The sequence below is a fragment of the Telmatherina bonti genome (genome assembly GCF_933228915.1).
Source record: "Telmatherina bonti genome assembly, chromosome: 22".
Taxonomy (NCBI): domain Eukaryota; kingdom Metazoa; phylum Chordata; class Actinopteri; order Atheriniformes; family Telmatherinidae; genus Telmatherina; species Telmatherina bonti.
Window position 1 is genome coordinate 20,504,922 of NC_136631.1, and position 13,752 is coordinate 20,518,673.

Here is a 13,752-nt window from a genome sequence, read left to right on the forward strand (position 1 = left end):
CTATGTACAAACCTATGTACAAAGCCAAAGTCCCGGTTTATCTGGCAGACACTCTCCTGCTCTGTTCCTCTTCTTTCCTCAGCTACCTTCAAAGCAACCTTCACTTCCCATTTCCTAACTTGCTCACTATCTCAATCTGAAAGCAGGACAGATCCCGTTAGCCAGATACAAGATCATTGTAATCTACTTATAGCATAACATACAGTATAATAGAATAGATCAAATCTGATCAAAATCGATTTCGAAAGTGATTTTCATTCAGAGAAACACAAAGTGCTTTACATTGCGAAATTAAAAGAAACTATTTAAAAATCCTTCACACAACAGAGATTATAATAATTAAAAAACACACCTCATCACAGTTTCCTTTCTAACTGAAATCCTGTCATCTGAATAAGCAGCAGATGATTGGTTGTAAATGAAAGAACTTCACTCGCCTCATCTAATTTCATCACGTCACGTCACGTCACGTCACGTCACGTCACGTCACGTCACGTCACGTCACGTCACGTCACGTCACGTCACGTCTCATCTAATCCCATCTAATCTTATCAAATGTATTCTGCAGTCATTTGGAAGACACTTTTTTATTAGCAGGTAGCTTTCTTTCTGTCTTACTGATTTACTTTGCTATTTTCTGGTGCTCCTGACAGTTAAGGGTTTTGTTCTCCACAGAGATCATAGAGTTGACTCGTGTAGGTGTACATCTATGTCTGTGTGTATGTATATATGTATATATAGGTGGGTATGTATCTGTGTATACATATGCATTTATCTCTTTCTCTTGTTTTCTCTTCTTTTCTGTTCTCTTTCTGTCCCTCTTTTATCCTTTCCGGTCTGGTCCAGCAGCATAAACTCTAATGCGAACAATTATCCAAAACAAATAGAAAAATAAAACAAGAATCCAGAAAATCAAGGGGATCATTATATCTGTAAAGCTCCCCTTGGTGAAGTAAATTTGCTCAGCAGAACACAGCATCCAGAACATCATTCTGCTTGCTTAAGTGCTGAACAAGACAAAAAAAAGAAAAACAAAAAAAAAGGAAGACACTTTTATGCAAAACAACTTACAAGTGATAAGTGATCAATTAACCATAGCAATGAGCCTAAGATGCATGTCTTGTGGGTGGAAGGAAGCCGGAGTACCCAGAGAAACCCACAGAATGCACACGAAGAGCATACAAACTCCATACAGAAAGCCACGATTCCAATCCCATCTCATCTCATCTCATCTCATCTCCTCAGTGCTATCATATGAACATGATGACATCTGCTGCTGTGCTGTGTGTGAAACTGAGGGCCATGTGGTTCAAGGTGTTAATGTACAACATTAAAGTTACACTAAAAGGTTTAATACATGTGGTTACTGTGCACTTAACTATTTGTTAAGCCACACAAACAAACCCACATGTCATGTTTTCTGTTGTACCTTCTAACTGACAAGTCAACTTACTGTAACATTTTACGACATGTGCATTTTTTATGTAGTCTTTTATACTCTGTTGATGAATTTAGTGCTCTCTGGTAACGTTCATCACAAAAAAGCACTCACGTTCAAAAGCTGCTATAAAATCATCATATTTTTCTACTTCTTTTTCCAACATAAAACGTTTAAAAAACTTCTGTCCTGCTGAAAAGTACCAAACATTTAATAAGCATTTAACATGTTTCTAAGATGTTGTCTCTTTAACTGCCAGTTTGAATAATGGAATGAATAATAATTGATTAAAATAAATATTTTCTGTAAAATAAATAATAATTGACAACATCACCTTTGGGATGTGGTGGAACACTGGAATCACGACTGTGCACCTGAAATATACTGTGTGAAGCCACCATGTCAACATAGGCCAAATCTCAGAGAAAAGTTTCCAACATCTTGCTCAATCTGCCACAAAGAATTAAGGCAGTTCTGAAGTCTAAATGGGGTCCGATCAACAATATGTAACCAATGGAGCATTTAAAATATAAACAGACAGTTAACTGGTAATAATGAGACATATATCAGGCAAAGATTAAAAATAAATATTTTAAATTGGGCTCAAGTTGAAGTTGGCGGTGTGGTGAAGTCTGAAGAGAGTTCATTTCTACATTAATATGCAAAAATGAAAAACATGTCTGTTTTATTTGTCCTAAAATACAGCGGATTCATTGTTTTGATAAAATCTCATATGAAAACAGAAAGTTAAAACAAAAGCGGATGCCCTGCGGCTGTTCTCTATCCAGGAAAACATGTCAACTGTAAAACTCCAACATTGCGTCAAGGTGGGCGTCTGCTGTCGTTCAGTATCCTCACGGAATGGCATGCCTATGGATGATGCGCATGCGTAACAGAGAACACGGGTAAACACGTGAAACAACACGTAAACATTCAGTTGCACCATGCAGGGTTTTTTTTTTTTCCCACAGTCACAGCTCTGACATCTGCCTGAGCAAGACGCAGCCACAGCTGGGCGCAGCGACTTCACTTCCGTGGGGACATTTCTCGCGTCTCAGATCTTGAGAGACAGTCATCATGGAGGAAACAGTACGATAAGTCTTTTCTCTTATTATTATTATTATTATTATTATTATTATTATTATTATTATTATTATTATTATTATTTATCGTTATTTATAAAGCAAGCAGATTTTCCTCTGTATCGTTTTACACTGACTAGTAGCTACTAGAATAACTGCTACTAGGTGAAAGACAGGTCTGGACTGATTGACAGTCCATTACAGGACAAACACAGACAGACAGATAACAGCTTATGCTCACACATAGGGAGCATTGAGAAACATCAATCATCCTAACATGCATGTTTTTAGACTGTCAGATGAACTTTGAGCGTCTGACTTTCTTAACTATTAACAGATTAAAGAATATTTGTATCTTCACAGCTTTGTACTGTTTTTCACTGTACTTTTGTCAAATGTTGGTCCTTCAGCTGAATTTTATTTATGCAGGCAGTAGAACATAAATGACACAATGTTGTCTAAAGTAAAAATGCAGCTAATAGATGAATAATACATCATTGTAACCATTGTTATTGTAACAGTATTTGTTAATTGTAAATTAACACAAATTATCACCATCTAATATACGTGGGCACTCCATTCATTATTTGCCAAAATAGCCAGTCATTTGTTTCATAGACCCCTTACTTAACAATAAAGACCCCCAAGAACAATTTACGACATTAAAGTAACAACATTTACAGTAGGGCAGTAAAGAATAAAAAAATAACATTCAAAATACAACAGTAGGACGTAAGAAAAAACAACACAAGAATACACGCATAGAAGGATAAATTTGCAGTAAAATTAGTTACAGTGAGTAGGTGATTTTGAACAGGTGAGATCTGAGTCTAGATTTGAAGATTAATATTCATATCACGGTGAACCTGCATTTGTCTACTATTGCTGCATCGATTAATCTAGCAATTTCAGGGAGATAAATGCTATATTCTAGTTCATGTATCTAAGTTCATGCATTTTAAGAGGGTTAGTAATTGCAACTTGACAGTGCTCCCAGCAGTGTTTAACAAGTTACTGCTCTATGACTTTATAGACACAAAAAATAGAGGACTCACTAATGATTTTATTGTGTTTAAAGGAGAGACTGATGATCAGGTTTCAAAATGCCCCAGTGCCAAAATTTCCAGGGTAGATCAATTTATTTAAGAACTATAATGGCGGTTGTCACAGAGGGAAGTGAAAGTAATTTCCTTAAGTGTGGGGTGTAAAATACAAGTTCAAACAAACACAAAACCAATTTCAGTTGTGGTTGCATTAAAAAAAAATCCCCCGTACTTCTCTGGAAATGGAACTGGTTTTTCATTGGAAGGTTTTTTTTAAATGTTTGAGTAACAAAAATTAACGACTTGGGGAAAATTTTTTTTTTGTTTTGTTGCCATCCGCCCATCTATCCATACATTCTCTGCTGCTTATCTGGGGTCGGATCGTGGGAGCAGCAGCCTAAGCAGGAAAAAAACCCAGACTTCCCTCTCCCCTGCCACACTTGCAAGGTCATGGATGGGTTGGGGGTCTTGAGGCATTCCCAAGCTAGCTGAGAGATATGATCCCTTTAGCGAATCCTGAGACATCCCCAGGGTCTCCTGACATGCCCAGAACACCTCACCAGGGAGGCGTTCAGGAAGCATCCTAAGTAGATGCATGAGCATCATCTCTCATTTGGCTCCTGTTGATGCAGAAGACCAGCGACTCTGCTTTGAGAGTCTCCTGGATGACTGAGCTTCTCACGCTATCTCTTAAGGAGAACTCAGCCACCTTGCGGAGGAAACCCATTTCAGCTGCTGGTATTTGCATTATCATTCTTTGCATTATCATTCTTGGTGAGGATAAGAATGTAGATTGGTAAATCAAGAGCTTTGCCTTCTGGATCAGCTCCACACAACAACAGACTGGCGCAGAGTCCGTTCAACTGCAGACACTGCAACAATTTGCCTGTTGATCTCAAGTGCCATCCTTTCCTCACTTGTGAACAAGACGCTGAAATACATGAACTCCTACACTTAGGTCGGAAATGAGGTTCTGCCCTGGAGAATGACACTACAACCTTTGCGGGTGAAGATCATGGTCTAACCTCTTCACATTCGGCTGTGAATCGCACCATCGAGAGCTCAAGATGACAGTGCGATGAAGTCAACAGAACCACATCATTTGCAATAAGCAGAGACCCAACCCTGAGATCATCAAACCAGATCCCCCTTAACAGCTAAGTTACACCCAGAAATTCCGTCCATGAAAGTTATGAACAGAAACAGTTAGTTATAAGGGAGTCCAACCCCCACTGGAAACAAATCTGACTTTTTGCTGAAAATATGGACCAAGCTTTGACAACGTTTGTACAGGGACTGGACAGAACTTGCAACTTAGGCCTGTCATGGTAACAAATTTGTTCCACGACCAGGATGAAAACCACGTTGCTCCTCCTCAATCTGGGGTTCAGCTATCTGATGGACTCTTCTCTACCACTAAGGAGATTTTTAACCACCTCAGCAACCTCAGCCCCACAGAGAAACCACCCAGTGTCCCCCAGCCCTATTCTGTCCACCAACTCACAATGTCCTGAGTCAACAGTCCCCCCAATGGTGGACATGAATCTCCTCAAAACCATCCAAAATTTGTTCTCTATAGTCTCTCTGAATGTTTTCCGTGTCCAAGTTTTTATCTCAGCGACTGCCAAAGCTGCATTTCACTTCGCCTACCAATACCTGTCCACTGCCCCAAGGTCCCACAAACCATAAAGGCCAGATACTCCTTCTAGCTTGAAGCATCCCTTTACCTAGTATCTACCAGTTCGCATTTATTATCACAAAACTGGATTGCAAGAAAGTGAAAAATCTTTTGAGAGGTTTGTAAAATACAATAAACTTACATATTTTCAAAATATCTTGTATTCATAGCAGTGATCTGAATGAATTAATAAACATTTTGACATGAATAGCTGCAAAAATGTAATGGCTTAAGTTTATGTGGTGGAGATGGACAATTCAAGAGAACAAATAGGATCCAAAGACATCACTCTGTTGTTCTATCATGATGTTGAGAAACATAAGCCAGTCTACAGCCATAAAAAATTTAAAATGAGAGCAAAATTTACTCTGACATATTTATATGCTCTGATACATGTTACCTTTAGACATCCTTTAGTACAAAGTGATAAGAGCTACTGCTCTCCAAATTTAGATATCCTTCCTGCTTTTCTTCTTCTTATTGCAACTTCTTAAATTTAACTGAGTAGTTCTCGAGTTTTCATTCCACATCAGGGCCTGTTGACATAAATGGCCTCTCAGGCTTTTGCAGCCTTAGCAGATGGAGAGGTGAGTGAGAACAAAGAAATACTTTTCTGTCTGTTATATACTGATATAATTTATATAAAAATGAATAAAATGAGATAATTGAAATGAAAATTCTTGACTCAAGCTTGTAAATTTAGGTGGTTTGGCATGAAATAATCCCTCTCAATAATAATCCCTCTGGGTGTGATGAAGGTAGAACAAGGAAAAAGATTCATTTCAGCACTGTTGTCATTCACATGCTTGTTCCACAGATAAGAATAAATATGATATTGCCCCTTCCATTTTAACACCTTTACTTATTGATGAATATCACAAGGAATAGGTTGGTATTTAAATTTATGAGATGAAACCAGCAGTTCTTGTTAACAAATGCAGCATCACATTAAACACATTTTCCTATTAAAACATTGTGAAAAAGATTAAATGCAGCATATGAAAATTACACAGTAGGCCAGTCTCTCATTTATCGTTGAAGATGTGAGAATATTTTGTTATGTACTGAGTGAAAAGAGGAAAGCCTACCTACTGCTGGTGATGGAGATAATGTTGCTGTCTTCATGTCTCTAATTTACATTTTATATCGAAGCTCTGTTTGCATGTTCACCTCTGTCATTTGCATTGAAGAGAATTGAAGTGTGTTACCCAATATCCAGTGATGATGTGTTGAAACCTGGATAAATGTTTTGTAAAATGTGTTTCTGCAGCAATAAGCTATTAGCTGATTTAATTTTTTAATTTTAACTAATGGATGAGGGCTGCATGGCATAGTGGCTAGCACTCTAGCCTCACAGCAAGAAGGTTGCTGGTTCAATCCTTGGCTGGGCAAGGTTTGCGCAGTGGCCTTTCTGTGTGGAGTTTGCATGTTCTCCCTGTGTATGCGTGGGTTCTCTCTGGGTACACCGGCTTCCACCCACCATCTAAAGACATACCCTGCCTTTCGCCCAAATACTGCTGGGATAGGCTCCAGCTTCCTTGTGACCCTTCGTTGGATTTAGCGGTTAGGATAATGAACTAATGGATGAAGTGGAAAACAGAAAAAATGTTTGCGGAGGCCTGATGTCTAAAATGTCAGAACTTGTAATTCTCTTTCTATTTTCCTCATCTTGTTCAAAGTCTCAACATAAACCACTGGTTCCCTCAGCTGCTACATTAACTCTAAACTAACATTAGAATGTGTGTTTGGGTGTCATACTGATCATGAATTTTGTCTCCCACAGGCAAAAATGCAGGAAACTTCTGCATCAACTGTTGCTGGATCAACTGTTGCTGTTGACCTAAGACCCAGCAACTCAACCTTCCTTGACTCAGAGTTTCGTTATGTGTTATTCCCAGTTGCCTATAGTATCATTTTCATTCTGGGCTTTTTTGCAAACATCTACATACTATTTGCCCTGCGGTGCCTCCGTCAAACAAATGCTATGGGAGAAATCCGCATTTACATGACTAACCTGACCATCGCTGACCTCCTTTTTGTCTGTGCCCTCCCATTTTGGATTGGTTATTACAGTCGTCGGGGAAACTGGGTCTATGGAGAGTTCATGTGCCACCTAACAGGCAGCTTGTTTTTCATCAACACCTATACATCTGTCCTCTTCCTTGGAGCCATCAGCCTTAATCGATACTGGGCAGTCACAAAGCCACTGGATGCAGCCTCCTCAGATCACAAGTGTCGTGGGATCATCGTGTGCATTGCTATCTGGTTCTCCACGGTGTCTGCAAACATTCCACACTGGACAACAAATGCGACCCACACTGACTCAAACAACCTAACTCGATGTTTTGAGGGCTACCAGGGTGAAGACGATGATGACAAGAGGAAAGTGGCCTTCCTTCATTTCTTTATAATTGGATTTTTTTTTGTTGTGTTTTTGTTTGTGTTGGTCTGCAACTTGCTTATTGCTCGAGCTTTACTTATTCAAAAAGCTCCTCAGTCACAACTACGAACAGAGACAATCACGTCCAAAAAGTCCAGAACCACGTCGTCCTCATGTAGAAGGTCCAGAGGAGTGAAACGAAGGGCTCTGCAGATGCTCTTTGCAGTGGTGGGAGTATTTGTTCTGTGTTTCCTGCCACATCATATTGTTCAAGGCCCCTGGACGCTGTCAGTGCTGGAAATCAGAAATGGCTTGGGCCATGTGGGCTGGAGCCAAGACATTAGGCAAGCATTTAATGATGCACATCAGATCACCTTGGTTCTTATGGGTCTCAATTGCATTTTGGATCCTGTGGTTTATTACTTTTCCACAAGGAAGTTTAGGAAATTCATTGTGGCTCACATTAAAAAGTTCACAAAGGGGGAGGGATGCTCTTCTACAGTGGCCACATTTGCTTCTACGAACAGCCGAGATCAAAGTCAGAAACTGCAGAGCTTTCACCAACAGTCCAACCAGGAATAAGTCAATAGAGGGAGAATTTTACTTCTGTGATGTTTCAAGCCACCTTTCAAGATTATATGCTGCTTTGTTCCATCTTGAATTGATGTGCAGTACAGAATTGGAGGTAGCAGAGATTAAAATGCTAAGTTTCTCTTTGGGAATGACAAGAATGGATAGAATTAGGACTGAATACATGAGAGCAGAGCAATTCAACTCTAGTCTATGTGAGCTACCATCCTGCAGGTTGAACTGCTTATAAAATTGTCACAAAATGTAAGTATGTGCTTATATATCAGAACTTCTAAAGATATAAAACGTCTCATATAAAGTATTATGTAGTGTTGGCATGGAATGGTTCTTTCCTGGTTCTCTTTATTTTTGTAGAGGATGCAGATGTGTTGTTGGAATTGCCATTGGGAGACAGAAGTTTGTCTCATATCTGATCCAGTAGTTTTGTACATTGCAGTGTTTTTCTTTTCATGTTTGCTTGTACACATGCTCAGTGCATTAAAAGATTATTGATAATGGCTGCTGGGTAGCTCAAGTGTTGGGACGTATATATACAGTTCTTATCCGCATGCTATTCTTCTTTCCAGAATCTTTCCTCAAGTTCCAGCTAATAAGAATTCGAAAATTTAATGATTCTATTTAAAACAAACCCTTTAAAACTTCTACATTTTAAAGAAACATATTTTATTGCACATGGCCCCATCCCCACAAAAGACTCAAAGAAGAAGCAGAAGCTTTCTAAGTGCAGAGCTCATCTGGAACATGAAAGCAGGCTCTGACTTTATCTCTAAAGATTTTTTGAAAGCCACGTTAATGTGACCTCACACAACACCTTGACATGGCAGCGGTGGAGCTGTAGTCTGCATTGTGAAACATCGGTCTTCCTGTGTGAACTAAAAAGCAGAAGTTTTACAAGCTATGTCTTTTGGAAAACTTTACTTGAGGATGATGTAACAGTCAAATGTTGTATTGAAGTCACAGCACTGCTGGTCGCACAAAATATATCCGAACAAAATTGGCCACTGATGTCTTCTCAGTAGAATAAGTGACAAAGAGCTCATGATCTCTGGTCACAGATTTTCTTTTTCCCTAGTAAAGTTATGAAATCCCATTTAAATGCATGGGACATTTAAAACACAATGAACATGGACAAAATGTTTATTAGAAAAAAAAAAGATGAACAATGATAAAACACCCACAAAAGAAAATAAAGTACAAATAATAACAGCAATAAGAAGCAGATAAAATAATTATAATAAAAAGATTAAGAAGGCTAAAAGGCTTTGGACGACAAGATATATCTGGAGGTGGAGTCTTTAAGTGAAAACCAAAGTTTATTCCAAAGCTTTTGAGCTTCTACAAAAAAGCATGATTTCTCACTGTTCTAGATGAGAGAACAGGAGCAGCTGGTTAGTAGATCTACGGTATCTAGTGGTGTTATATGGGCAGAGGAAACCAAAAATGTAAAGAAGAGCTGCATCTTTTAGACTTTCAAAAACAAAAAAGCCAGTGCAGAGACGTAAGGACTGGAGAAATGCTTGTTTTTCTTTGTTATGAGGTCAGCTGCAGCATCTTTTACTATCTGCAGATGAGACACAGCAGACTGAGGAACACCTGAGTAAAGGAAGTTACAGAAATCAAGACATAAGGATATTAGTGCTGAGGTAACTAAATTAATTTATTACAAGGAGAGAAATGGCTTAATTTAGACTAATCTACTTAAACAGAAGTATATTTTACCACAGTTATATCCTGTATTGTGAAACCATGAGGAGAAGTTGAAATATTTGAGCCATTTCCCATTTGACGTCCACTGTCACATTTCAACATCTTATGCATGAAAACTCCCATGATTCATTGCAACAGGGGAAAACAGTTATTATACGTCTGCATGCCACACGACTTTCTTTTATATGTTGAGCCACTTTGTTGTTGTAAAAGGAGATGCATTTTGTAAAACTGCTTTGTTATCTGATACTGGAGTGCTGTCATTTATTTTTGATTGTGTTCTTTTAATAAAACATTTTTGTATTTAATTTTCTTTACTGTGGTTGTTGAATAATTTTTTTTTCTATTTTTCTTACAAATTCAGCTGGAAGACAACAGAGAAACAGTTATTTACTGACTAAAGAAGATAATGGAATCATTTCACCTATGTTTTGTTGTCTCCATGCTCCATCACACCTGACTGAAATTCATAAATACATTTACAAGAAGCTTATGAAACCATTTGATTTGAATCAGCTGGGAAACAACAAAAACCTGCCAGAAATCGGGCCTCGAGGGCTGAGGTTTCACACCCCTAGAGGGAACAAAGAAAAGGCAAAGGTTTCATTTAATATAAATTTGACTCAAGTGGGTGTGCTTGTTGATGCCATTTTACATTTAACTGCTGTGCTTGAGACAGTCACTGTGCCACCAAGTTTTTTCCAGCCCATCCAAATAAGACCAGAGATGATGCTTATCAAGACCAGAAGAGAAAGAACAAAGGCAGCTATTCCTAATCTTTTTCCCACTGATGTTGGGGGGAAAAGCAGAAAACAAAAGGTTTTAGTTGTACTATTTCAACATATCCTTATTCAGGACATTTACTAATGTTTCTCAAGCATTGCATAGCTCTCATTTAGAGACGTATCAGTATGAACTTCTGGTGTATAGTTAACTTTTGTTCCTCAAACAGAACGTCTAATTACTTCCTTACCATGAATTTCATGGGAGCTGACATGACAAACTATGGCGATGATTAGTCTAATGCAAGATTTCTTTTTAAATTACAAAATCATTACAAAATCCCATTACAAAATCATTGCTGATTATTTCCTCACTAGTTAAAAGAGTTTTGTCCCCCCCCAGTTATGTACATGAGTAAATACTGGACAGTTGCTCATGCAGAGCAACTGTCTGTTTTTATGTCACTCTGCTCTTCATGTCATTACAGGCTATTTTATCGCGGTTAGAGAAGGAAATTGTAGAGCATTGATGTTGTGAAGCAGTCTCTCTTTCGTCCTTTTTGCAGAGCTTGAAGTTGCAATTTAGTTTATTGTGCAGAAGAAAACAGAACCAAAACTGTTAATCTGTGAAACAGATTGGAGGTATGTTGGTATGTTGCTGCAACGTGTTGTGGATGCAGAGCACAAACCACACGTTTACATATCAGTTATGTATCAGTTCTGATGCTGCAAACTCTGACAAACTCATCCCCTACAGCAGAGCTTCATTTGTTCTGAGAATCACTTTCATGGCAGTTTTCAAACCTAAAATCTTCATTAGGCCCTTTAATGAAACATTTAAAAAATGAACTAAAGCAATTTTGTATATTTACTGTTTATTATTGTGTAATATGTCATAATTATTTTTGTGCAGTAGGTATCAACCAGGGGTTAGAAGACATATCAGACTGTGTTCAACAAGCTTTAAGTTTTTACCACAAAGGGATGGAAGTTTATGTCAAATATAAAAGTTATGGGAAATGAGGTGGATGAGGGGATGTATGTGCTCTATTTGTGTGTGTATATTGTGTGTGGAAAAACCACTATAATGAGGTGTGTTTTTAAATTGCTTTTATAGACTCTGTTGTGTGCTTTTTATATTATTTTTTATAATACAAAGCACTTTGTGTTGCGTTGTGCCTGAAAAGCACTTCAGAAATAAAATTGGATTCAATTTTATACAAATAGAATTAAAGGGTTAAAGAACTTACTAGGCTCATTGTTGTGCAGTAATGCTATCTGGTTGACTCATTAACCTCAGTGAACTTTTAAGCAAAAAGATATTTTCATATGACTGATATGTTTCATTATGCACTGAAGCCTTTTTCATACCTTTGAGAACAGAAACTGTAAAAATGTATAAGAAGGTGTGTTATTGTGAATTTAACTGAGTGCTTTCTTTATAGTGAACAGTTTATGTGTATTATGAAAGCATCAACTATTTGTTGGTACTTAAAAATGAATTTAAAATAAAATCATGTTATTTCTTCAGACCCACTTTACAATTGTATCAAGTCAAGTCTCTGTCAGTTTTCACCAAAAGGCCATGGTTATGGAGAAGCATTGAATGTTTCCCCGTAATGCTGTTATTTTTAGTTAAGTGTGAACAGAAACTGCTTACTAAAGTTGACACCCTTTCACCCCATTTTCTGAACACGTGTTAAAAAAAATGTGGTGGTGTTTCTTTTAGTGGCATCCAAGAATTTCTGTGTGTGCATATCGTGTGTATGTCAACATTTGTAAAATATCTAAATGTTCTTTTTTCAACCACTAGTCATTACTTTTTTATGGGTTGCAGAGATGTCAGTTCTCACCACAGACACCTCTGAAGTGTTACAGTAAAATAAGGTAATACTGTGTGTATAGGAATGCATTAATATTCATCTAGATGTTGTTTGCTTTTAGTTGATTGTACAAATGTAAACAACATATTTCTCATATTTGATTAATTACCACTAGGAACACCAGATTAACCTCTAGGGGGCAGCAGTCATCCAGAAGATAAAGCTGGATCGAGTATGTATCTAAATAGACTGGAATGAACCTGAAGAGGGGGTGTGAGGAAGTCATCTCCACTAAGTTATACAGGCCAACAATCATCCTGCTTAATTCCCTTTTTGCTTCAAAAAGCAGTTAGGGTGTGACCCACAATGTCATCTGGCAGCTGTGTGAATAGAGAAATAAAAATGAATTGGGCAACTAAGCAGTCTCAGTTGCAAAACGAAGCTTCCCTATGTGCATTTCCTGCTATATTTAACTGATTTATAACAAATGTATAAGTCTCTATATCAGGATTTGCAGATTTGATGGAGCAAAGGAAAGAAAAGATACATTACTGTTAATCTTACCCTTCACATTTTTACTAATTTTGTATTTACAATTTACTCATTTCTACTGCATTTCTAATTTAAGATGTTATGTTTAAATGAGACATTAAATGAGACAAATATAAAGAAAAATAAATAAATGAGACATTGTGAGAAGTTAAAATGTAATAACAGCTTCATGACTAAACATTTAAAGATGTTTTTAAGTCTGTTGTTCATAGAGAACAGATCACACGATCCACCACTGGATGGTGCTCAGTCCTCAGTTTTCTATATGATGGTCCCAGTAATGTGCAGACACTTTCCCTTTTGGCTTTTTCTTAAAAGGAAAAAGAAAAGAACAAGAAATCCCTTATGCACGTTTTCCAGTGGTAGATAAGATGTAATTTTAAAGCAGAAACATATCTGCATTTCTACAACAGATCAGATGTGTTTACTTGACAGTATTACTGACATTCTTTGAGTTTAATATATAAAAATACAAAAATATCTATACAAATATATTATATTTTAGCTACACATGTATTTCCTTTTAATGAGTCATATAATTGCCTTCAGTGTGTTTGTGGATGTGTCTGACTCGAGTGTTTTTTCGCTCACAGTTGAATTGCTGCTCCCCTCATCTGGTGCTTTCAGTTTGTCTGTGAAAAACAAATTACTTCATAGAAAACAAATATACATTTAAAAAAACATCCCAATTCTCTCTCATGGCCAGCAGGAGGCCATATGCATGACTTTGTAAAAA

At 37.5% G+C, this 13,752-nt stretch overlaps 1 protein-coding gene across 1 annotated transcript; it reads left to right on the plus strand.

Annotated features, from left to right (window-relative positions):
- Positions 1-2,476: 2,476 nt before the first annotated feature.
- Positions 2,477-8,203, plus strand: LOC306772199 (platelet-activating factor receptor-like; the record flags this gene model as incomplete). Its single annotated transcript, XM_079261614.1, has 2 exons — positions 2,477-2,527; positions 7,025-8,203. Exons 1-2 carry the CDS (start codon positions 2,516-2,518, stop codon positions 8,201-8,203), a joined length of 1,191 nt encoding a protein of 396 aa, XP_079117740.1. The 5' UTR covers positions 2,477-2,515.
- Positions 8,204-13,752: the final 5,549 nt, after the last annotated feature.